The sequence below is a fragment of the Hemibagrus wyckioides genome, linkage group LG14 (genome assembly GCF_019097595.1).
Source record: "Hemibagrus wyckioides isolate EC202008001 linkage group LG14, SWU_Hwy_1.0, whole genome shotgun sequence".
Classification (NCBI taxonomy): domain Eukaryota; kingdom Metazoa; phylum Chordata; class Actinopteri; order Siluriformes; family Bagridae; genus Hemibagrus; species Hemibagrus wyckioides.
The window spans coordinates 20540640-20565793 of NC_080723.1; the positions used below are offsets into that span (position 1 = coordinate 20540640).

At 38.8% G+C, this 25154-nt stretch overlaps 1 protein-coding gene across 1 annotated transcript in view; it reads left to right on the forward strand.

Moving 5' to 3' along the window:
• The first annotated feature begins 335 nt into the window (after nt 1-335).
• The window catches only part of LOC131364955 (ectonucleotide pyrophosphatase/phosphodiesterase family member 3), a 47168-nt gene continuing 22349 nt past the window's right edge, over nt 336-25154 (forward strand). The window contains exons 1-18 of the mRNA XM_058408457.1: nt 336-533; nt 4316-4403; nt 6830-6958; nt 7263-7388; nt 8403-8463; nt 9082-9179; nt 9260-9339; nt 10762-10881; nt 11985-12094; nt 12273-12338; nt 12990-13062; nt 15778-15886; nt 18153-18275; nt 19516-19547; nt 20060-20187; nt 20299-20368; nt 20512-20599; nt 22371-22543. Coding sequence (XP_058264440.1) covers nt 489-533; nt 4316-4403; nt 6830-6958; nt 7263-7388; nt 8403-8463; nt 9082-9179; nt 9260-9339; nt 10762-10881; nt 11985-12094; nt 12273-12338; nt 12990-13062; nt 15778-15886; nt 18153-18275; nt 19516-19547; nt 20060-20187; nt 20299-20368; nt 20512-20599; nt 22371-22543 — 1719 coding nt within the window. The 5' untranslated portion in view covers nt 336-488. The remainder of the gene's footprint in view (nt 534-4315; nt 4404-6829; nt 6959-7262; nt 7389-8402; nt 8464-9081; nt 9180-9259; nt 9340-10761; nt 10882-11984; nt 12095-12272; nt 12339-12989; nt 13063-15777; nt 15887-18152; nt 18276-19515; nt 19548-20059; nt 20188-20298; nt 20369-20511; nt 20600-22370; nt 22544-25154) is intronic.

Genomic DNA, 25154 nt, shown 5'->3' on the forward strand with positions numbered 1-25154 from the left:
TACCCATTGCATAATGCACCCTGTCAGAAAGCAAAAAGCCATATCAAGCTAATAAAGAAAAATACAATCCAATCAAAAATACAGGAAACATTTAGATTTGCCAGTGTCCTTATCATATTTATGCAAAAACAGGGTAACCTTAGGACCTCAGGATGCTGGTGCATGGTGTGGGGCTAGCAGCTTAAGTCATAGAAACATAAATCACAGCATTTTCTAAAATGCAACAAAATGTGATTTATAGTCTCTACAATTTCAGCACAATAGATGAACCATGTAGTGAGTTCATGTTTGCCAAACAGATAAAATCACTATGCAATTGTATGCTCACACACACACACACACACGCACACGCACACACGCACACAAACACCTTCAAGGATCCAGAGTTCATGCCTGAACACTTCTCAAACATTTATTATTTGTTATCTTTTCTCACATTCTGATCTCCTGCAGTTCATTCTAGCAACAAGGACACGTCGTAGACCAGCATGGACTTCAGAAAGACTCAGATAAACAAGAGGAAATGCATTATTGTAAGTAGGGCCAAATTTAATAACTTGATAAAAACCAGTGTGTGTATGGGTTACTTATTGATTTAAACTTTATTTCACCAAAGGTCACAGTGAATCCAATGAAAATAAAGCTTGAATGTTCATCAGTGTTATTCTGATCTCAACAAACCTGTTGTGGTGTGAAACGTTGCTTGACTTTTGCTGGTAATTCTAGATAGTATTGAGCATGGTACATGCAGTTGTTGAGTGCTGCTGACTCTTAAGTAAAATAGCTTTCATTTTACTGTTTATTGTATAAGATTGTTGTGAAAATTCAGAAATATATTTTTATTGAAATAAACCCTTTGTTTACATCAACTGTCAGGAAAGGCTAATATAGGTTTCATGTAGTCCTATGAACACATAAAGTAACATAAAGTGTAAATGCATGTTCTTGTTTTTTTTTTAAGAAAGAGTATAAAGAGTGTCTATATTAAATACATTGTTCATATTACACACTGGACAGGGTTCAGAGTTCATAATGCAGATAGAGAGTCCATAACTGTTTTACTGCTATAGCATTTGACTCAGTTGAATTTTATTTGTGTAGCACTTTTATCAAATGATTCAGAAATCTGCAAACCTACTGAACAAGCCAGAGGTGACAGTGGCAAGGGAAAAAAAAAACATGAGGAGAAAACCTTGAGAGGGAACCCATCATCTTCTGGATAGTGTAATTGTGGTATAGAGGTGCAGAGGAATAAAGGCAAGTCTTAATTATGTTGCAAGAAGGTTCAGCAGGAGCAGTGTAAAGTCCCTGGATAAGAACATTTTCGCTTATAGCAGCAATTATTAGGTAGAAATTTAGAAAATCTAGATTAAATGATTCCCATCTGTGGTACCATCCACAGAAGACAAAAATTATGAAATCCCCAAAGTTGTAGAGCTTCAAGATGAATCAGGCAGTTCAGACAGGAGAACAGGCTGTTTTTATGTTCTTGTAGTATAGTGATTTAACCATAATTAAAATATTATTTATTTCTAATCTAGCGGAACCATATAGATAAGTGTTATCAAAGCAATATAATGTTAGGTAATTTACTACTTCAACCAGTGCTTTTTTTCAGGACTGTGAAGAGTCCTAAATCATGACTGACAGATTTCATGATTGTCTTCATTTCATGTTTAATCAGTCTATATATGGTTTAACCTTAGTGATACCTCAAGACAGCTAGCATTTTTTTTTCCACTGCCTGCTCCAGCTCTGGGTACCGGAAAGAGGAGCAACACCTTCCCAAATAGTATGAACACTATCCTGGTATAAAGGCTAGATTTACTGAAGTTCAGTAATCTATTTGGTTATATTACCTTGTTGGCTCTCCCTCTGTTTGTTTCCAAAGTACTTAGCCTAGGCTAGTTTATGGCAGTTTGCTGATTGTATTACATTCTGCCTGTCCCTTGTTTTGGTAATTGCCTGGACCATTTTTGTTCACTGTGGATGTTTTAATAAAACCAGGGTTCTTGTGTACATCTTTCATAAAGTGAACAATACCCTGCTTTTGGGTGGGGGTATACCATGTATGGTATTTATTTTGAACGTAGCCAAACTTTCTTTTTATTTACCAGAGTGTACATGCCACCCAGCACTACAGCTAAGGAGGCACTAAGTGAGCTCTATAGGGCTATTAGTGATCTACAAAATGCTCACCCCAATGGATTGTTTATTATCACCGGAGATTCCAACCATGTGAATCTGGAATCAGTGCTCTTGTAATTGCATCAACATGTGGACTTTGCAACAAGAGGGGTGAATACACTGGATCTTGTTTACACTAACGTACCCGGCGTGTACCCCCACCTCGGCTACTCAGACCACATCTCTGTTATGCTAATTGCTGCATACAGACCGCTCATCAGACGCTCTAAACCGGTTCTGAAACAGGTGAAAACCTGGCCAGCAGGAGCAACCTCTGCTCTTCAGAACTGTTTTGAGTGCACTAACTGGCATATGTTCAGGGAGGTTGCAACCAACGGCGACGCTATCAACTTGGAGGAGAACACGGCATCATTGACACGCTACTTTGGCAATTGCATTGATGATGTGACCATCACCACACACTCCAACCAGAAGTCATGGATGACCACAAGGTGCGCGTGCTGCTGAAGTCTAGACACTCCACCTTCAGAGCAGGGGACAAGATGGCCTAAAAAACAGCAAGGGCCAAACTGTCCTGAGCCATCAGAGAGGCGATGTGCGCATGGTGGAGACACCCAGTGAATGTGACAAAATGTGTTGCCTTCCTCCTAGATGTGCTGAACAACTTCTATGCTCGGTTTGAGGTACAGAATAAGCATAGCAGCAAGGAAGACTATCCCTCCTCCCAAAGACCAGGTGCTCTGCCTATCCATGGCTGACATAAGGAGAACTCTATGCAGAGTTAACCCATGGACATCTGCTGGACCAGACAAATATTCTGGCAGAGTGCTCAGGGAATGTGCTAACAGCCTGGTGTGAAGCCAACAACCTGTCTTTGAAAGTTGACCAAACAAAAGAAAGGGTGGTTGACTTTAGTAGAGCACAAGGTGGCCATTCTCCACTGTACATCGACAGATCCTCTGTGGAGATCTAGATCATCAAGAGCACCAAATTCCTTGGTGTTCATCTGGTGAAGAACTTCACCTGTTCACTTAACACCAGCTTCATCAGCAAGAAAGCCCAGCAGCATCTCTACTTCCTACGGAGGCTGAGGAAAGCCTTAAAATGTCCTTAAAGGACATTTTAGTTTTTTAGAGTTATCACTACAGTACCTCTGCCTACATGTGCCTTTTGTCAGTAACCTTTTTTGTCCTTCATCCCTTTTGGTAACCTTCTGGTAGTTAATCTGTGACTAAGAAATTCACATTTTCCTCTTTGGCTTATTAATTGTTTACGCAATTGTGATTTCCAAACCTGAAAAATGCATTTAAGTGCACTAGACACATCTCAGTTCATATTTGGAAAGTGAATGGGTCAAATTCAATTCAAAGGACAATTCCCAGACCACTAGAGGGCAACCTTGCTAACATTTTTAAATTCTTTTTCTCTTATTTGTTTCACATCCTCTCTTTGTGCACACAAGTTCTGATATCTTCTGCCATTAGATGCTGAGTATTGCTGTGGTTATTATGAACAGTTTGCATGTCAGTCAAGTTTATCTAGCCTTACTTTGTCTTGCCATGGCCCAGTTCTTTTCATTGTTTTTTTTTAAATTTTTTTTTTTACGTTTTTCTAGTTTTCCTGTCATGTTAGGTTTGTCACCATTTCTTTGAATAAAGCATTTATTGCATTTATTTGCACTTGCATCTGACTGCTTGGGAATTGTTACAGAATGCTGAGAACATTTGCTTATATTGTGATCATGTATATTGGTTTGTTTCCAGTTATTTTGGCACAGGGTAGTGGAAGATATCATATGGGAATAACAACAATGTCCTGAAATCAATCACTACTAGTACCTTTATAAGAAACCACTTTTCATTTTCTGCCATCCTAATATAAGTTGGATAACATGGTGTTACTTTGGTATTATTAAGCTTCCTCATGGAACTGGTTGTGATATGCAAAGCATATGCAGGCTTCATTAGGAAGTGTTAAGAATTTAAAATATAAAATAAGTTTATTTTATTCAGCACTATTAAAATGGCAATTTCTGTCAAAGAAATGTATTGTTTTGCATTAGAACAACTTCTAAAGGTTATTAATTCTGTATTGTTTGTGTTTGTGTGTGTGTTTGTGTGTGTGTGTGTGTGTGTGTGTGTGTGTGTGCGTGTGTGCCTGCATGCAGATTGGCATTTTAGCTGCATCTGTTGTGACCATCATATTAGGACTGGGTCTAGGGCTTGGACTTCAGCTGCAACAGTGCAAGAACAAGTGTAAGTCTTCCTTGAATTTTAAATATGCTTTAGCAAATATGTTTCTTCATATTCTAGCTTTAGAAAGGAGAAGAGGGCTATGAACAGGCTCAGAAATTGATCAACTTTCTCAATGCCACAACATCATCAGTTTGGCAGTAATGTGTGAAATAATTCCTGAATTATGAGTTAGCATTCACAATAGTGCTTTATTTCTGATGTCATGGTTAAACTTCGACACAAGCAGTGATTTATCATAGTCGTAACATTTTTGTCCAGACGTGCCAGTCATGTCTTCATGAGACTCCATTTTTTTGATAATGAGTTATACATGAAATATTAAACCAATCATCCTTTAAATCTATAAACAGATAAAGAAAATTTATTAAAAAAGTGTGACATTGCATTCTTTAATTAATAAAAAATTAAATGATTGGCAAATTGATGTGGTATAAAACAAATAAACACTAACCAGGCATAACAGTATGACCACCTTGCTAAAATTGTGTTGGTCCACCTTTTGCTGCCAAAGCAGTCCTGACACCTTTCTATCAGAACCAGCATTAACGTCTTCAGCAATTTGAGCAACAGTTGCTCGTCTGTTAGATCGGATCACACGGGCCAGCCTTCGCTCACCACATGCATCAATGAGCCTTGGCCGCTTGTCACCGGTTCACCACTGTTTCTTACTTGGACCACTTTTGATAAATACTGACCACTGCAGACCAGAAACACCCCACAAGAGCTGCAGTTTTGGAGATCCAGTCGTCTAGCCATCACAATTTGGCCCTTGTCAAACTCACTCAAATCACGTCACCTGTCAGTGCTCATAATGTTATGGCTGATCAGTGTACATTCCTGCTGTAATCAAAACATAGCAGGTCAATAGAACCACCTGCTGCCCAGTGGTAGCAGCTTGGCAGTGCTGGAGTTCAAACAACTCTTTCAATCAACAACCAAGAGCTTTAACCACTTGAGCTACATCATTGAATACATCAATACTGGTTAACTAGGACACAGGCTAAGAATACAATTGGTCTTAAAACTCTTTTGGGAGGTAATATAGCAACAATTCATAAACAAGTTTTTAAGTGCTAGTTTATCTCAGAAAGACGTAGGTCTTTAGACATTGTTTGGAGACTCAGCTGTTTGGACCTCTAGGGGAAGTTCATTCCACTACCTAGGTGCCAGAACAGAGAGGAGTCTTAATGCAGACTATTGTTGTACCCTGAATAATATTGAGAGCAGTTGACCAAAGCTGGAGGAACTGAGGGAGTCTGTGGGAAGTGACAAGAGCCTTGATGTAAGTGGATGCTGGTCTATTTTTGGCTTTGTAGGTAAGCATCAGTGTGGAGGGAATTTGGTAGTGGTTGGAAGACCTCAGAAGGTTGACAACTGAATCATTTGCAAAGGTCACATGGTGCTCAGAGGCAAACCTGCCAGGATTAAGTTGAAAGAGACTACCCAAGCACCTGGGTGGCCTATATGGATAAAAATGGATGAATCCTTCTGAATGTAAGGGTAAAATTGACATGAGTGTGTCAGATTAGCACTACGAGGGAAAAAGATGCAGTGGAGTGACCAAAGGTGAGATCACTGAGTTGTCTGAGGAGTTTAACATGAATCAACAGTGATGTGCAGCAGTTCAGTTTTGTTGGTGATCTGCCTAAGGAGACAATCAAAATTAAAGATGGTCTGATGTCTGCCACACATCCTGAGATCTAAAAATTATAGTGTCTGAAGGTGAGAATAGATTGTGTCTCATAGCTGTGGTATAAAAAATACATGTCAGGATATGACTTTGCCAAGAGAGCGAGTATACAGTAGAGGGAGAACAGGAGCAGTGTTAAGCCTTGTGGGACACCTACACATACACAGACATATAATATAATAATACATTCACATCCAGAATTCATTACCTGCATATCATTATAGATTTTGGTCAAGGCACTTTGTCTGTAGAGTCAAGCTTTCTAATATTAATGTTTAGTATCATTATTTTTGTTTAAAGTAATTAGACTAGAAATCATTTCAAGTGATTAAACTACACAGTGCTGTGTTTTACCTTTAGAACAACTTTAGGTTGTATGACTTACAAATGTTGTAACTAAGCCAGACATTACTAAAGCCAGCATTATGCTGGAAGTGTGACCATGTTGTTCCTCAGTTAATGGTAAATCTGGAAAAATCTAGAAAAGGCCTGAAGGGTTAGTCTCATTTCTTCATTACTTAATGCTGCTGACTCAGTAAGACTCTTTGACTCTGACTGGTGAGTAAGTATTCATCAGTGTTTAGTAAGTATTCATCAGTGTTTAGTAAGTATTCATCAGTGTTTAGTGAGTATTCATCAGTGATTAAGAATATTGATGATAATATGATCTGCTATCCTGTTATCTATTATATACTTTCTGTCTCTCTCTCTCTCTCTCTTACTGTCACTCACTCAGTGCCTAATTCATGTCGGAACCGCTGTTATGAGCCATACGATCATGAGTCTTCAGCCTGTCGTTGTGATGCACAGTGTGCGAACAGTAACAGCTGTTGCTATGACTTTTCAGACATCTGTCTCCAGCCGAGTAAGTGCTGACTCTGTGGTTCGTTTCTGGCTGTGTGTTTCTTTTCCAGAGCTAGATCATAATTTTAGTAGGGGATAAAAAAAATACATTGGATACCACAGGGCAACTCAGCACACATTCCTTCAGAAGATCTTTAACCACATGCAAAATGAACTAATAATCTAAATGATTCATTCATAGGTATGAATAATGTTGGTTTAGGGGCCAACTGTCAAATAAATCTTATTAAAAGTGTTAACGTACTGGTTGATTTTTGTAGTGGGATGGATTCTGTGTGTGTGTGTGTGTGTGTGTGTGTGTGTAGTTGAGAGCTGGGATTGTACGCCATTACGCTGTGGTGAAAAGCGGATATCAGGTAGTAAGTGTCACTGCTCTTCTGACTGTGTGAGTGCTGGAGACTGCTGTACAAACTATGGCATTGTTTGCAATGGTGAGACCACACACACACACACACACACACACACACACAAACTCATAACCAGTGGTGTAATGTAACAAAATAAAATTACTTCGATTAACTTACTATATGTAGTTGTGCGTGTATGTGCACGCATGTAAAAAGTCCAGTAAACAACGTTAACACAGTCAGTAGTCTGCGTAAGTCTGCTATTGCACAAAACATCTTCATAAACAAAGCTGACATCAATTAAGGAGACCAGCACACAGACAAAGACGTCAAAATCCCCGTTTCCCGTCTACACAACACCACTGAAAACTGTGAGTTTGGAAAATCTTCATTTTGGCAGGAGTTTTCCAAAAGCTCAGTTTTCAACGACCTCAATCTGCATTAGCATGTGGATGAAAGGCCAAAACGCAGAGAAAAATCTCCCTTCTTAAAAATACCCGCCTACGTGGGGACATGGCCTTAGTAACAAGTACACCTGTATGGAAAGGTTTAAGAAAGAAAGCAATACAGCATAAAATTCATAATTCTCCAAATTTTTACAGTCTTGCATTTTTATTAATTTACTTCTACTTTTACTTTCCATACTTGAATACATTCATGAAAAAACTACTTTTTTTGCTTGAGTCATTTTCTAACAAAATGCCTTGTACTTTTGTACTTTATACAACACTGCTCAGAACTCAGTGAACACACTCATATACTGTCATCGCCAGTCAGACCCTTACTCATCTACAGCTACAACATACCACATTCATACATCATCATTATTATTATTACTACACTGAAAAAAATGATTCATTGAATTTACTCAATTTTCTTAAGTTAAGTGGTTGCAATCAATTTATTTTAGCCCAGTGTCAATAAATAAATTGAGTTCAAAGTCAGTGAACTTATTATTTTAATTTATTTATTTAAATGTAGCTAAAATAAATTGATTGCAACCACTTAACTTGAGAAAATTGAGTAAATTCAATGAATCATTTTTTTCAGTGTACTATTATTATTACTATTACAAGTTTTTCGTTCTTTATCTTCCAGGAATGACGCCATGGGTTCAGGATCAGTGTGTGAAATTGAGCAGCCCTAAGTGTCCTCCTAAGTAATTTTCTCATTAACATTACATGCTCCTGTGTGTCTTCTAGCACATTTATGTTTAAATTGCTACATGCCTTCTTTTTTTTTTATAGAGGGTAAGGGCGACTAGTCAATATGCAGAGCATACTCTGGATGCTTGCTTTGCTTCCTGGCAACATGGCACTCTCACACTCTCTGTTAATGACACTTTATAAACACTGTGAGAAGTTTTAACCAGGTTATTTATATTATTCCAGTAGAAGATGCTGTACTTCTTGTAAAATTTTCACAGGATACAGTTTACCATCTGCTTAGATTGACACCAACTAATCGCCAAATACTGTACATCCAGGCTGCTGTAATATCATGTCGTGCATATTGTGCATTACATACACTAGACTCAACCTTCGCAAAGTGTCACATGGTACACAAAGTTTATGTCAGCCATTTCTGACGAGAAGAAGTATAAGTAAATGAGCCCAAAGTATGAGATTATATCAGTATAAGTATTAGCATCAGCATTAGTGTCAGTATCAGTATCAGTGCATACCTAACTTGAATGCACTTTTTTTCCATTCTGTTTATTCTATTGTACGCTTTTAATTGTTGAGGTCTCATGCTTTCTCATTCTTTTTAATTAAAGATTTAAGAGGCAGCCTCTACTTCTCATTAGTCTTGATGGATTAAGAGCAGAGTATCAGCACACATGGAGCTCCCTCATTCCAGTCTTGGACAAGCTACGTGAGTACTCATATTGACTCAGAGAAAGGTTATCTGCTATTCTGAGAACAGTATGAATTATAAATATATTTCTTACTTAGGAAAATGTGGGACATCTTCTGCGTTTATGCAGCCTGTATTTCCAAGTAAAACCTTCCCTAACCACTACTCCATTGTTACGGTTAGTACTATAAACTCTGTCTATCTTCCTTTTCCAAATAGTGCCAGGTCAAATAGGGGAAATGACACAGCTGGGAAAAATAACATTACAGTCTTTTCCAATGGTAGCAATGAGGTATGGTTAAGAACTTTAATTTCTAATGAGAAATATCTAGGATGTAGCTAAAAATGAGTGGTCTGTTGGAAACCCATAAAACTTTTGGATCATTAAAGAAAAACATTAAGCCAAGTGACTACCATTAGACAGTTAAGTGCTTGTGGTTTCATTTTGCCAAATGTTTCATAAGTTACTGTATCCTTCCATAGAAAGGATCATGCAGATTCAGGTCATAAGCTTGAGTTAATGTTCATCCGAATACTGAAACTATGGTCTCATCAAACTTGCGATGGTTTCTGATTCCCAAATGGTTGTAGAAGTAGGAGCTTGTAGGATTCATGGTGGCAGCAGTGGCAGATTACAGAACCCAAGATGGCAGAAAAAGGTTACTTCGTAGACCTCAGGATATCAGGAATGGTGCTTGTAGGATTCATGGAGACTGAAGTAGCAGCTTAAATACCTCAGGGTGGCAGGAGTATCACCTTGTAGACTTTAAGGTCGCAGGAGTAGGAGCTTGTGGGATTCGGGTTGTAGGAGCAGCAGCTCATAGACCTCAAGGTGGCAGGAATAGATCATTTCAGAATGTGTGACACCTGCCTCTCTCAGGTCTTTAAGCTGCTACTGCTACCATCCTAAATCCTGCAAGCTCCTACCCCTGATAATCCCAGGTCTATAAGCTGTTGCTCCTGCCTCCCTGAATCCTACATGCTCCTAGACCATACCAACTTGAGTTGTATAAGCTGCTGCTCTGCCATTCAAAGTCATTTGTGCTCGTACCCCTGCCAGTCTGAGGTGTACAAAGTGATAGCACCAGCCACTCAGATGTCTTTAAGATGCTACTGCTGCCACCATGAATCCTATCAGCACCATTCTTGACATCCTGAGGCTACAGGATACCTTTTCCTGCCAATCTAGACTCTATAAGGATCTTAGGGTGACAGGAGCAGCAGCTTATAGACCTCAGGTTGAAAAGAATAAGAGCTTGTAGGGTTCCAGGTGGCAGATGTAGCAGCTTATATACTTCAGGGATGCAGGAGAATTGACTTGTAGACCTCAGATTATCAGGGGTAGGAAGTAGGGCTTGTAGCTTATAGACATCAAGGTGGCAGGAGTAGGAGTTTGTAGTCTAAGATAGAGGGTAGCAGCACTAACAGCTTATAAAGTTACTAGTGCTTTGTCAGCACTATGATGTCAGGAGTAGGAGCGTATAGGGCTCAAGATGGCATGAGAGCCAGGTTCTAGACTTCAGTAATAAAACCATATTAATAAACTTTTGATATACAGCTATAATGTAGCTAAGTGAAGCATATCTCTGTGTCTCTGTAGGGTCTGTACTCCGAGTCTCACGGTTTAGTAGATAACAACATGTACGACCCTGTATTTAATGCCTCGTTCAGTCTCTCTAATGCAGAGAAGGACAAAGCCAGGTGGTACCTAGGACAACCGGTAAGCATTACACACCCACATACACATTTTATAGCATAGCATGCATTTTTTGCTACCATTTTAACTCTGCATAATGGCAAACATAACACATGATGTGATATTAACAGGTGAAGACCAGTAATATAACAGTGTTTTTCTTCATTACGTATGTCTACTTTTTAATGGAAATTCATCAGACTATTTAAAGGAACTCCACATTCTCCACATTTAAAGGAACTCCACAAACACATTCTGCATGTTTGTCTCGAGCCTTGGGGGTTTCCTCTCGGTACCAAAGACGTGTTCAGGCAAAACAATTTATTAACACCACATTTAGTCTGTCAGCTCATAACAAAGGACCAGCTGTAAATCAGAACACAGACAGGATTCAACTTGTACTAAACCAGAGGTTTGGCATGGCTAGTTCAGAAATCTATCTGACTGATTTTGGTTCGAATCTGAACAGCTAAGCAAATCTTTTAGATGGTTTATGAAACTTTTAAGCCAGGAATTAAAATGAGTTTTTTCACAGTTGAGCCATATTTGGATCCTAGTTCACTAAATTTGACTGTCTGCTTTAACTGTCTGCAGTCACCTCAGGCTTGCTCACTTGGGATAACATCTAGGACTGTTTGTCTGTTTATATGTTTGTTGTTTTCTTATGTTGTTTCTCATGTAAAGCTGCTTTGAGACAATGCTCTTTGTTAAAAGCGGAATACAAATAATATTGAATTGAATTGAATTGAATTGAATTGAATATGTACCAAAAACCTAATAATATTCGGGACAAAATGATCTGCATCCTGGTTCGTAGCAGTAACTAAACTACGTAGCTATACACATATGTAAAAACACTTTCAAACAGTTCAATAATTAACATATTTAAAGGATATTTTTTAGTATTGCTTTGTATCATAGTGTATTATGTCACATTTAACTGAATGTTTGGGTTATCAGTAGGGTTCATTTATATTTATTCTGTCAATGCCAATGTTATTATTTCAATTCAATAAAACCAATAACAATAAGATTTCTGGTTCTGATTACCTTATATCTCTGTGCATGTATGATACACTGTATGTAATCTATATTTTCTTCCCAATATCTCCATGTCTGTCTCTCAGATCTGGCTCACGGTGATGGATCAGGGTCTGCGAGCAGGAACCTTCTTCTGGCCAGGATCAGATGTTCAAATAAATGGAACTTTCCCAAATATATATGAGAAATATAATGGGTACAGTACACATATAAGTCCAGTAAGATCCACATATATGTCCAGTAACATCCTATACAGTGCAGTACAGCAAGCCTGGATTATTTCAATACTTTGTGAATGAATTCATTCTTGGCTTTTTATTATTATTATAATTTAAGCTGATAAATAAGTTTGTGTGTGTGTGTGTTTACTACAGAACAATTCCCTTCGAGCAGAGGGTTTTGACAGTTTTGAAGTGGTTACAGATGCCTGATGATCAGCGGTAAAGCATTATTATTGAGATTCATTATATTTTCCTTACACTATCATTTATCTGATTAAACCACTTTGGATTATTTGTTGTCCTTATCTTCTGACCAGCCTTCTCTTTGGAACCCTGTGGGAAAAGAAAACCTTGAGGGAGACACTTGAAGTCTCACTGGTTTTACCTTACATAATGTTTCCCTAAAATATATGGTTTTACCATTTCCAATCCGTTTAGGCCCTTTAAGCATGCTACTGTACATAAACCCTACTGAACTGATCCTTTGGTCCTGTTTAATGTTTGTGTTTAATGTGTTAGAAAAGGGTTCACTCTCTAATTTCTTTGTGCAATTTGTATAATAATAATAACGTTGGCGCAAGAAGCACAATCTACACGCTTTAGGAATATTTCATTCACGGTTCTTTAACCCTCTTGGATTGGTGCAACAAAATACTGATTCATCATTTCCATTAAGAAGGATAAACCTTTCACTTTATGTAAACATTAGTCAAGGGGAATTATTATAATTATAACCCAGTACAGAGTCATCCATCATAATGTTCTTTAGAACGCCCAAAGATATAAAGGTGATGATGACGATGAGGTTTCTCACTCCACATATTAAGATTTGAGTGGTTAATGAAACAGTTTTATTGATTTTATTCACAGTCCTGATTTCTACACACTGTATCTGGAGGAGCCAGATAAATCAGGACACAACTTTGGACCTGTCAGTGGAGGGGTGAGAAACACACACACACACACACACACTTTCTACCAAGGAGCAGTAAGACAGTGTAAGTGTCATTAGATGCTTTATGGCAGCTGTTACTAAGTAAATCACAGTCCCAGATCCATGCAACATCATCACCCATAAGTCTTTTCTCCATATGTAAAAACATACAAGTCAAAAACCAAACCCCAACAAAGCTTATTTTTACTCACATCTAACCATCTAATATCCTAAAGTTCTAATGTCTTTCCCTTCTCTACTGGTTCTGCCATGTCTTTCTTTTTCTCTAGCAAAAAAAACCCCAAAAAACAGAGCATTAAAAAGAAGGATATTTATATAGAAAAAGCAGCTTAATGAACTGAGCACATAACAAATAGCTTAGCACACAAAAATACTCAAATGCATATACCGATCAGCCTTAAAATTAAAGCTACCTGCCTAATACTGTGTAAACATATTGATACACACAGCAAGCTGTGCTCTCTAGGCACCTTTCTATCATAGACAGCATGAAAGTTTCAGCAATTTGTGCTACAGTAGCTCTTCTGTTGGATCGGAGCAACCTTAACTCCCTACACCAACAACTGAGCCTTGTGTGTCAAAGAATCATGGACCACTGTTTGTAGATACTAATCACTGCATATCGGGAACACCCCACAAGACCTGCTGTCATGGAGATACTCCGACGCAGTCATCCAGCCATCACAATTTGTCCTTTGTCAAAGTTTGCAGATCCTTACACTTGCCCATTTATCCTGCTTCCAACACATCAACCATTTGTGCAATTATTAGATTCTCAGTGTTACTCATGTCAGCTGTCAGGGGCTGTGATGCTGTTTGTGTGATGTAAGTGTGCACACTGCATTCAACACCTGTTTATTGTTGTATAAAGCCTCGCTTTTAGCCCCAAGGTAGTGTCAAGGACAGCTTGGGCATTTCCCCTTCTGACTTCAAGAGGGCAACCTGGTGGGACTGCTCCACTTGATTTATTGTTCTGTTTTCTGCATTTTTGCCCTCACCTCTTTCCCAATATCCTCTGATTATACCCTATATATATATATATATATATATATATATATATATAGCTGTTTTCTACCACTTTTCTTTGCTCAGTCTCTGTTTTTTGTCATCATCAAGCCAAGTTCATTGTGATGCCCATTGCTGTGTTTTCATCTCAGTTGAGTCAGTCCTGTTTTTCATGCCCTCCCATTGCCCCCTTTTCATGACCTTTTTTATGACGGTTACAGGAAAAGTTCCTATTTCACAAGGAGAATTATCAGTGCTTTGGCAGGGTTAACTCAAGTGGGAAGGATGAAACTTTAGAATGTGTTGTTACAGCTGGATGATAAAATAGATAAACTAGATGCTTAGCAACAGACAGCCAATCAGAAACCAAGCGCCATACAAAATAAATATAAAGTTAAATTGCACAGCTTGTTAATACCTCATATCACATGCTTTGTGCATCGTGCAAACATTGAATCACGCAGTTTACTGTGAAGAAGATTAAGGCAGAGTTATAGGAACAAGGCCCTTAACACTCAACTGCTCAGTTGTGTATACAGGAAATGAATGTATGTCGCTGTGGATAAAGGTGTCTCCCAAATACTGTGTAAATTCTGAGGAACCTGCTTATTTCTCACTACTTTATTTTCAAGAACTGGTCTGACCGTATAATATGTTTCCCCATAATTCCTGTAACACACCTAAATCCTATGAATAACAGTCCCCATGATTCCACTACATGGGTGGTTTATTTCCTGTAAAATACAGAAGTCACACAGTGTTCAGTTGTCAGTGAAATACAGAAGTCACACTGTGTTCATTCTTAATAACCTAGATTAGACCTATGCTGAACTTAGGTTTGTGTGTGTGTGTGTGTGTGTGTGTTTGTGGGTGTGGGTGTTTTTAATTAAAGTCATGGTGCAGTAAATCCAACATCACAACAAAACAGCAATTTTTTACCATCACTATATTCCTACAATCATACTTTATTTATGAGGTAAACTTATTAACTATATAAATAACCAAACTATTAAAAAAAAAAAGAAAAGCAGGTAGTGTGTAGGGTGTGCCTGATTCATATGGGAGTGTTCTTCTACACAGCACAGTACACAGTGAGGAAAAAAGCTCTTAATTAATTTACGAAAAAGCAGATCTTGTTATAGAGCAGCAATAAAAACACGCGACTATGGAACAAAAATTAAAAAGTGTGGCTGGTTCACTGTAACAAAAATAGTTGTCTTCATTAAAATCCCTTTGAAAGAAAATTCAGATGGTTCAGCTTAAAGTGTTAAAAGTAAGACCTTTAATCTTACTAGGAAGATTTTCTAAGATGTATTTCCAGCACATTAAAGATCACAGTAGATAGAGATCCGGTTCAGAAGGAGGAGAAAATCATTTCAGTACATCTTTAATGTCATTTCAGGAATATAAAGATTCAAGATTCAAAGCGTTTCTTGTCATGTGCAAAGTGAGGAAACAAGTTTCCCTGTACAATGAAATTCTTTCTTTGCTGTCCACTGTGAAAGCCAGACAAGTACAAAAAACTTTGTAAAAAAAGTAAAATAAAAATAAAATACACACACAAACATAATAAAAAATAAAACTATGGAGCAGAATTAAATATAAGCTGTTGAATACAACTGTAGATGTTAATAGCAGTATATAAATGTAAAACCACCTGTCTGGAGTCGTATGTTGCTTTGCTACATCTGTTGTTAGTTAATCAGCGCAATCCAAGGAGTGGACAATGTGATTGGACAGCTGATGAACGGACTCAAACAGCTCGAGCTGCACGAGTGCATCAACATCATCATTGTAGCTGATCATGGTGAGTTAGCAGAGTTTCGCCCTTAGATGTCTTAGAACTTCCATAAAGTAAAAACAAATACATTTTTTCCAGTATTTTAATTTATTTGTTTTGTGCTTTTTATTGCATTATAGGATTTTACTGTTAAGGATTAATGAATGAGCAGTTAATAGGTTTACAGTTAGAAAATGCAAAGAATAGTGGGATAGCTGACATTTTAGGAACAATTTATGGAAATGAAGTATACTTTATAGCCAACTTTATTTCCTATGCATTATGGATTGTTTATGTGGTTCATTATAAATTGTGTTCCTAACAAATTACAGTATATCACCAAATCGTTTCCGTAGTAAAGTACAAAAGCTGAAGACCTTAGCTTTAATGCTAATGAACATTATAATGACTTTTTATTATAATGTGTGTGTGAGAGAGATTTTTTTTTAAATATTTTATCTAGTTATTATAGTTATTAGTTATTACTCATTTATCTAGTTATTAGTTGTTTTGAGTTTGATTAATTACTACTATTGGATATATACATGCATAAAAAAACACACAAAATTCCATTGATTTATTAATGTTAACATTCTGTTTATAATGCGTTAATTGATGCCCTTTGTCAATCATACATTACTTACAGATGACAAAAATAGTAAATACTTTATATAAAGTGTTATAATAATATCTCTGTTAAAAATCTGCTCTCAGTAGTGTCCTCATGTCAGTAGTAGAGTTTGTGTACTATATGTATTATACTGCTGTAAATGTTACACCACTTCTAATGCATTCATAACTTTTCATAACTGGAACAGTTATACCAATGTGTGAGATCTCAGCTTGAAGCCCCTGACCATCTGCTCACTAACCCAGAGTGTGACTATACATGTGGCTTTCATTGAAATTGTCACTGAATAATCCCATAACCAGTTCCATCTGATTGTGATGACAAATGTATCCATAACCATAAGGGTTGAAGCTTGGAGCACATGATTTCACCACACAGACACAGAACATTATGTCATTCATTGACAATGAATTTACTCACTCAAATCCAGCTGAGCATGACCTTAGGATCTGAAGTCATCTCTATAAATTATCAGTTAATGGGATTTCCTGATGGACTAAATGACTTGTTAAACTAATTACTGAGTAAGTGCTTTCCATTTGTCAACTCAGGGTGTTCCCACATGTATCCATCTGTGTATACATCTATACCTCATCAAATCTGGAGAATTTAACAGTTAGGTATTAGGAGCCGGATTTATAGTAAACATTCTCTGTTAAGTGCAAGAATAGTTCAAAATAGTTTTATATTTTCATTCTTTACTATTTGGACCTTTAAAATTGTGGTTTAAAAGAAAAAGCAGCACACAGATGTTTTGCTTAAAGGAAAAGAATAGACGTCTTATTTTTAAAATTGTAACAGAAAGTGACTCAGAGCAGAGCCCTGTGGAACTCCATAGTATATGTTTGATGTCAGAATTTATATTTACACTTATAAACTGGGGTGTGGTTGAAAACCGGCAGAATCAGAATGAAAGTCAGAACAATTCCAAAAAAACAAGGCAAAAAAAAAAGGCCAAAAATGTAATGAGTTCAGGACAAAAGGCTTGTGAATGTCAGAAAAGGAAAAACAACTGAGTTAATACTTTGCATTGAAATTAATGAATGAAATATTAAAATAAAATAAAGTAATAATTTAGTGTTATTTATTTACATTTTTGGCATACACCTTTATCCAGAGAAGCTTGCATTTATTTTTATACAACTGAGGGTTAAGGACCTTGCTCAGGGGCCCAGCAGTGGCAACTTGGTAGAATTGGGATTCCAACTCACAACCTTCTGATCAGTATTCCAACACTATAACCACTAAGCTGCCACATCCACATGAGCTTCTTAGGGTCTTAGCTTTCTCATCTTGTAAAAATGTTAAATAACAAAGTTTGTGAAATTTCTTAGAATCCATCTATTAGCAATGTCTTCTTGGAAAAGCACTGACCATGATGACTCACTTGAGAAAACATTTTGTACTCAGAGTGCCATCCCTGGGTCCTCTGCTCGATTTCATTTGATTTGAACAGCTTCAAAAAATCAGTGACCATTTTACTTTAGACAATAACAGATGACAATTGATGGTGGAAATGGGTCTGAATGGTTTGGGATGTTGGAAAAATTCTTCTCATCTTATCCAATCTTTCTTCCATTTGTGTAGTTCTTTTTTCCGGCCTGATATTTTGACGTGTGTGTGTGTGTCTGTGTGTGTGTGTGTGTGTGTGTGTGTGTGTAGGAATGGCAGAAACAAGCTGCAACCGAATGGAGGTTCTACAGAATTTCATAGGTGATGTCTCACATCTCTATGTGAATGAGGGACCTTTTGGTCGAATCAGAGCAGTAAATGAAACAGCCACCTGTGAGTACACACACACACACACACACACACACACACAGGCACACACTACACTGACAAATGACAGTAGTCAGCATTGTGTAACTGTGGCGATTTAGTAAGAAATTATATTTAGGTTGGTTTATTTAGAGTAATGCTGTTGCATCACTGCCATTTAATTATATTTAATTGCATTTAATTGCATTTAATTAGGTTATTAATTTAGTTAAAGCAAACAATCTGTGCTTTTGTTTACTAGTGGGTTCCATGTGATTTTCCAAATAATGCTTCTTTGGAATTATGTGTATCAGTAACCTCCGAACATGGTTTGCTTTTCCTTGCTTGATGTCATTGTTTGGCAGCTGTGATGTTATTCTTTCTTTGGGCTGTACTTGTTAATTGCCATAATACGTCTTTACTTGGAATTCACTTATCAGTATCATGTATCTATACCAAGTAGGATGAGTGTGTAATGAGATTCATTGTCACACAGTGCTGTTAAATTCTCGATTATGATTGGTCAGAAGGTGATTCACTTTCTATAACAGCAGCTCAGACAATAATACAGTAAACATGTTCATCTCAATGAGCTGTGTCTAATATGTTATTGTTTTATTGTAACAGCTTACGGGGGGTAGTAGTGTAGCAGACACTCCTTATTAACGGATTAAGAAATGTTGTTAATTGTTGATGTTTTTTATTAGGAGGAAAGTCTTCAAGATGGAGGACTTTACACTTTATGTTGTTTTTATTCGGTGTCATGACAAGCTGTAATGTAATTGACCTTTTTATTGGTTTTGTCGAGAGAATGAAAGAAGGCTGTTGAGCGACTTACTGTTTACAACTGCTATAACTTAAGTGATAACAGGAAATTACTTGTTCCATGACAGTAAATGTAACTATACATGGAACAAAGGTATATTGCCTTTCAATCAAGAATAATTCATTCAATACTCTGATGCAGTCTCTGGAAAAAGAATTTCCTTTGGGATTAAAATTGTATCTTATCTTATCTTATCTTATCTTATCTTATCTTATCTTATCTTATCTTATCTTATCTTATCTTATCTTATCTTAATTGTTACAAATTGCTGTGCATGACAGTCAAAGAATTAAGTTTGGGTTGGAAATGCTGCTTCCACTTGGGCTACATCTCCCTCCAAGTGTTTCATTTCTTCCTTACTTTCTTCAGTACAACATGACTAGCTTTAATTGTACCAGTAAGTGAACCATAATTAATTCAGTTTGTGTTTTCTGTTTGCAGTTGATGCTGAAGGCTTAGTGGCCAAGATGACGGTATGTACACTGTAAATCTTTGATTGCATACTGATGTTGAAGCAACAACAGGAAAATTAAGCAATTCTTTCCATTGTCCATTTCTGAAAGAAAAAAAAGACTACATAAAAACAGTAACATATTATAGTAACGTAATAGGGGCTTAGCACATTGGACTTCATCCTCTGTGGTTAGGGGGTTGAGTCCTGTCTCTACCCACGCTTCAGGGGTTTCCTCCAGATTCTCTGGTGTCCTCTTCCAGTCCAAAGACGTGCTTTTGAAGGCTGTTTGGTATCTCTAAATTGTCTGTAGTGTGTAAATGTGTGTGATTGTGCTCTGCATTGTGTTGGTACTCCATCCAGGGTGTCCCTTATCTTGTGCCCTAAGTAACCTGGGATAGACCTCAGGCTCCCTCACAGACAATATGTGATAAGAGGTTCAGAAGATGGACAGATCACTCATATTCTATTAAGCCACAGTATTTTCTCTAACTCTAACACCCCTAGTGCTTGATGAATGTGTTTGATGTGTAGTGTAAGAAGCCTGATCAGAAGATAAAGCCCTACCTCAAACCCCATCTGCCCAAACGTTTCCATTATGCACACAACAGACGCATCGAGGACATCAATGTGCTTGTTGACTCACTCTGGCTGTTTGAGAGGTACGATTTGATGAGCCTATTTTACAGACATTCACTGTGTGTGTGTGTGTGTGTGTGTGTTTGTGTGTGTGTGTTTGTGAATATATGTAATGTGATGTTTACTTTTTGTAGATATCCAGGTTCTCTCCGGTTTTGCTCTGGTGGAAATCATGGATATGACAATGATGACCCTAACATGCAGGTGTGTGTGTGTGTTCTCATATTTCCATGTAGTTCTAACCCTCCCATATAACATCCCAAGTACACTTTCAGACCTTCTCATACTCTCAGCCCCCTTCTATAATAACTTCACCTTCACATTGTTTGTCTCTTATATTATTCTAGGCAATGTTTCTTAGTTATGGCCCCAAGTTCAATTTCCAGACTGAGGTGGAGCCGTTCTCCAACATCGAGCTGTATAATCTTATGTGTGGTGAGGTTTTTTTATGTACAACCCTTTTATTCACACATTATACCATGTTCACATTTCTCTTTACTGGCTGCTTTTTAGGAAAAATGAATGCAGGGATCCTGGGGAACATTTTGACTGCTAAGTTGTACGGCACAAATGACCTTAATAATAGAAACTAAATAAAGTCTTGTTTAGAAACTATACCTTGTACATTATAAACCTAGCAAGTCAATCTGGCTAGGATAAAAATCTCTATTAACATTTGATAAAAGATAATAAACAGTTCCATCAACATCAGAGGAGTCTAAAGAAGTGGAAAACAACCTTCAGGAGAAGAAAGACATTAAGGAAAGGGAAATGTAGTGTGGACACTAAAAATATAGCCTACAATGTAGTTACAGCACTTAAAACTTCATGATATATAACTGTAAGGCTTGGGAATGTCAGAAACAGAGAGTAACCTGAGTAAATACTTTGCATTGAAATGAATGAGTGAAATATTGAAATGAATGAATGTTTATTTTATGACTTGTCTCTTATTGGGTCAATAAGAAACATTGCAGCTTTCCAAAAGATTCATTTTCCAACCAAAAACAAATAATTATATTATGTAATATTTGCCAACCTTTCAGACAAAACTTAAATGCATGCCTTCAGCCTTAAGAAAATCTGCCAAACAGAATCAAGGGCAAGAATCCACCCAGAACTGTAAAAACTTCCAGCCCACATCCTTTTATACAGCTGCACAAAATGTTCCTCAGGCTACTGATGAATGATGAATTCCAGGACTGTACATAAGATTACTGCCTTCACATGCTATTGGAATTATTGTAAATACGAGTTTCCCATTAGGTAGCCGTAATTACAGCTGGCAAACTCTGAGCTATTAGGATTCCTAAACTTTTAACATGGCAGAGGAGAGTACAGTTTCTGTGATGAGATTTTGTTCACTTACAATTTCATTGCACATAATTGTTACCACTTGCCATTTCTGATCCTCGAAATTTATGTAGATCAGCAAAAGTTCTATGCATGTTGTACATTTTTACAGCGTGATAACAGCTTGAATTTGACCGCAATTCATAATTAGCCCTCTGTCATAGTAGTAAAATAAAAGAAATAAAAGGAAAAAAATTTACCTCCCATAAAAAAAAAAAAAAAAAAACACCTTCCGGAGTTTGTTCCTGATTTATGTTTAATGAGCAGTGGGATTGATGTTGTGTCCTGTACAGCACACAGTTTGGTGTTTTCTTTGTTCGGTCTGTCGGTTATCATTGCAGCCTAATTCATGTCATTTGTTTTGTTTTGCTTTGTTTTTGTTTAGTGAAATTTGTGTTTAGTGTGTTTTCATCCATGTTATATTAAATCTGCATATCTGCCTCTAAAAAAAATCTGAGAAAGAATTTTGCAGAGCATTTATTATGGTTGTGTTAAATAATGGTAGATCTATAAATAAGGTTCTTTTTCAGGGCATTAAACAAGCAAAATTCATACTACTGCTTCCATCATTCTGTCAAGTGCTGTGGAAACATCTGGTCTTTTTTGTGTTTTATGGCATTTGGACATTTTTTGTGCATGATTAGCCCTGCTGCTCTGTCCTGCAGAAATCTATTGTTCCCTGCCTATCATAGCAGATATCTTACTATACAAAATAGCTTTTAACATTAATCACACTTAAATTGTTTCTCAAGCGATAAATGTTTGCATGTGTGTCCTCTACACACAGACCAAAACATGCTAATCAAATGGCTTAAATTGTGCTATGTTTTAAAAATGTAAACACTATTTTCAGATATCTTAGAAATCACTCCAGCACCTAACAATGGGACTCATGGAAGTCTGAACCATCTGCTGCACTCTCCATCCTACACACCTCAACCTCCAGTGGAGCAGAGTGAACCAGGCCAGTGTCCGCTAACCAGCCTGGAGCCCACCAACCCACTCGGCTGCTCCTGCCATGCCCTGGTACACACACTCATATCACAATAAATCCTCACATTAATAGTGGATTATCTATAGGGACAGGTGAGGCAAAGCCCAACCATATACAGTATATATTTCTTTCCAACCAAGCAGACCAACCAAGCAAGGAAAAACCTTTCCAACCAAGCAAGGAAAAACTCCTTTAGGTGGTAAGAGGAAGACACCTTAAAAGGAACCAGACTCAAAAGGGAACTCATCCTCATTTGTCTGACACCGAAGAGTATGATTAAAAATCATTATAACACTGGAGGGTGTAATTAAAAATTATTATAAACACCAGAGAGTGTGATTATGAATAATGTCCTTTCTGGACAGTGATTCCAAGATGGCGGCGCGGCAGTAGCACGCAGCGGCCACTCCGGAACCAAAATGGTGCTTTCTTTTTGTTTTAGCGCTAAACTTAAAGTGCATGTACGCCAAAGACAGTGGTGTTCATGTATACGACCGCCAGACGATATTACGGTACAGAAATCATGCAGTTACTAACTTGCATGATGAACTACTCTGCAAACTTCGCGGACTCGGCTTGCTGCGAAGTCCAGGCCTTCAATCCCCGGCGTCGCCTGATGCCGGTGGCCGGGAGAGAGGACGTCGCAAGCGTTGTTCGAGGAAGCGGAAGCACGGTAAAAGAGCGGGTGTCCGTGCTAGGCTAACAACCAACCCTAGCCGGCCGGCACTCCCTTCCATCATCTTGTCCAACGTCTGCTCACTGGATAATAAACTGGACTACATCCGACTCCAGCAAACTACATGGCGTGAGTTCAGAGACTGCTGCGTCTTTGTTTTCACGGAGACGTGGCTCAGCGACAGAGTTCCGGACGCCGCCATTCAGCTAGCCGGACTAACCGTGTTTCGTGCCGACAGGAATGCAGCTCTGTGCGGTAAGACTCGCGGTGGCCGTGTGTGTGTTTACATCAACACGGAATGGTGTAAGGACTCTGTGCTTGTGTCTAACTACTGCTCATCGGTAGTGGAGTTTGTAACTGTTAGATGCAGACCTTTTTATTTACCCCGGGAATTCACCACTACTCTCATTATTGGAGTGTACATTCCACCCAGCGCTAATGCTAAGGAGGCTCTGTGTGAGCTGTACGGAGCTATTAGCGAGCTGCAGAATGCTCACCCCGACGGACTGTTCATCATCGCCGGAGATTTCAATCATGCAAATCTCAGAACAGTGCTCCCTAAATTCCATCAGCATGTGGACTTTCCTACGAGAGGGACGAACACGCTGGATGTTGTTTATTCAAACATTCCCGGCGCGTATCGTGCGGAGCCCCGCCCCCACCTCGGCTACTCAGACCACATCTCTGTTATGTTGATTCCAGCATACAGACCACTCGTCAGACGCACTAAACCGGTTCTGAAACAGGTTAAAACCTGGCCAGCAGGAGCCATCTCTGCTCTTCAGGACCGTTTTGAGTGCACTGACTGGGACATGTTTAGGGAGGCTGCAACCAACGGCGACTCTATTGACTTGGAGGAGTACACGGCATCAGTGACCAGCTACATCGGGAAATGCATCGATGATGTGACTGTCTCCAAGACCATCACAACACGCTCCAACCAGAAGCCGTGGATGACTGCGAAAGTGCGTGCTCTCCTGAAATCGAGAGACTCTGCCTTCAGATCAGGGGACAGGGCGGCCTTAAAAACAGCAAGGGCCAAACTGTCCCGAGCCATCAGAGAGGTGAAGTGTGCACACGCCCAGAGAATCCACGGCCACTTCCAGAACAGCAGAGACTCCCGGCGCATGTGGCAGGGCATTCAGGCGATCACCAACTACAGGACAACTTCACCTGCCTGTGACAGTGACGCCTCCCTTCCAGATGCGCTGAACGACTTCTACGCTCGGTTTGAGGCACAGAACAACACAACAGCGAGGAAGACCATCCCTCCTCCTAATGACCCAGTGCTTTGTCTCACCACGGCTGACGTGAGGAGAACTCTATACAGAGTTAACCCACGGAAGTCCGCTGGACCAGACAACATTCCTGGCAGAGTTCTCAGGGAGTGTGCGGAGCAGCTAGCAGATGTCTTCACTGACATCTTCAACATCTCGCTGAGCAGCTCCATCATCCCTACGTGCCTCAAGACAACGACCATCGTCCCTGTGCCAAAGAAGTCCACGGTTTCCTGCCTCAATGACTACCGTCCCGTTGCACTCACACCAATCGTGATGAAATGCTTCGAGAGGCTCGTCATGAGGCACATCAAGTCACAGCTACCACCCTTGCTGGACCCTTTGCAGTTTGCGTATCGTCCTAACCGTTCCACAGAAGACGCCATCACCACAACCCTCCATCTGGCCCTCACACACCTGGACTGCAAAGACTCCTACGTTCGAATGCTGTTCATAGATTTCAGTTCAGCATTCAACACAATCATCCCTCAGCAACTGGTTAAGAAGCTGAGTCTCCTGGGCCTGAACACCTCTCTCTGCAACTGGATCCTGGATTTCCTGACTGGGAGACCTCAGTCAGTCCGGATCGGGAGCAGTATCTCCAGCACCACCACACTGAGCACTGGAGCACCTCAGGGCTGTGTGCTCAGTCCATTGCTGTTCACTCTGCTGACTCACAACTGTGCAGCA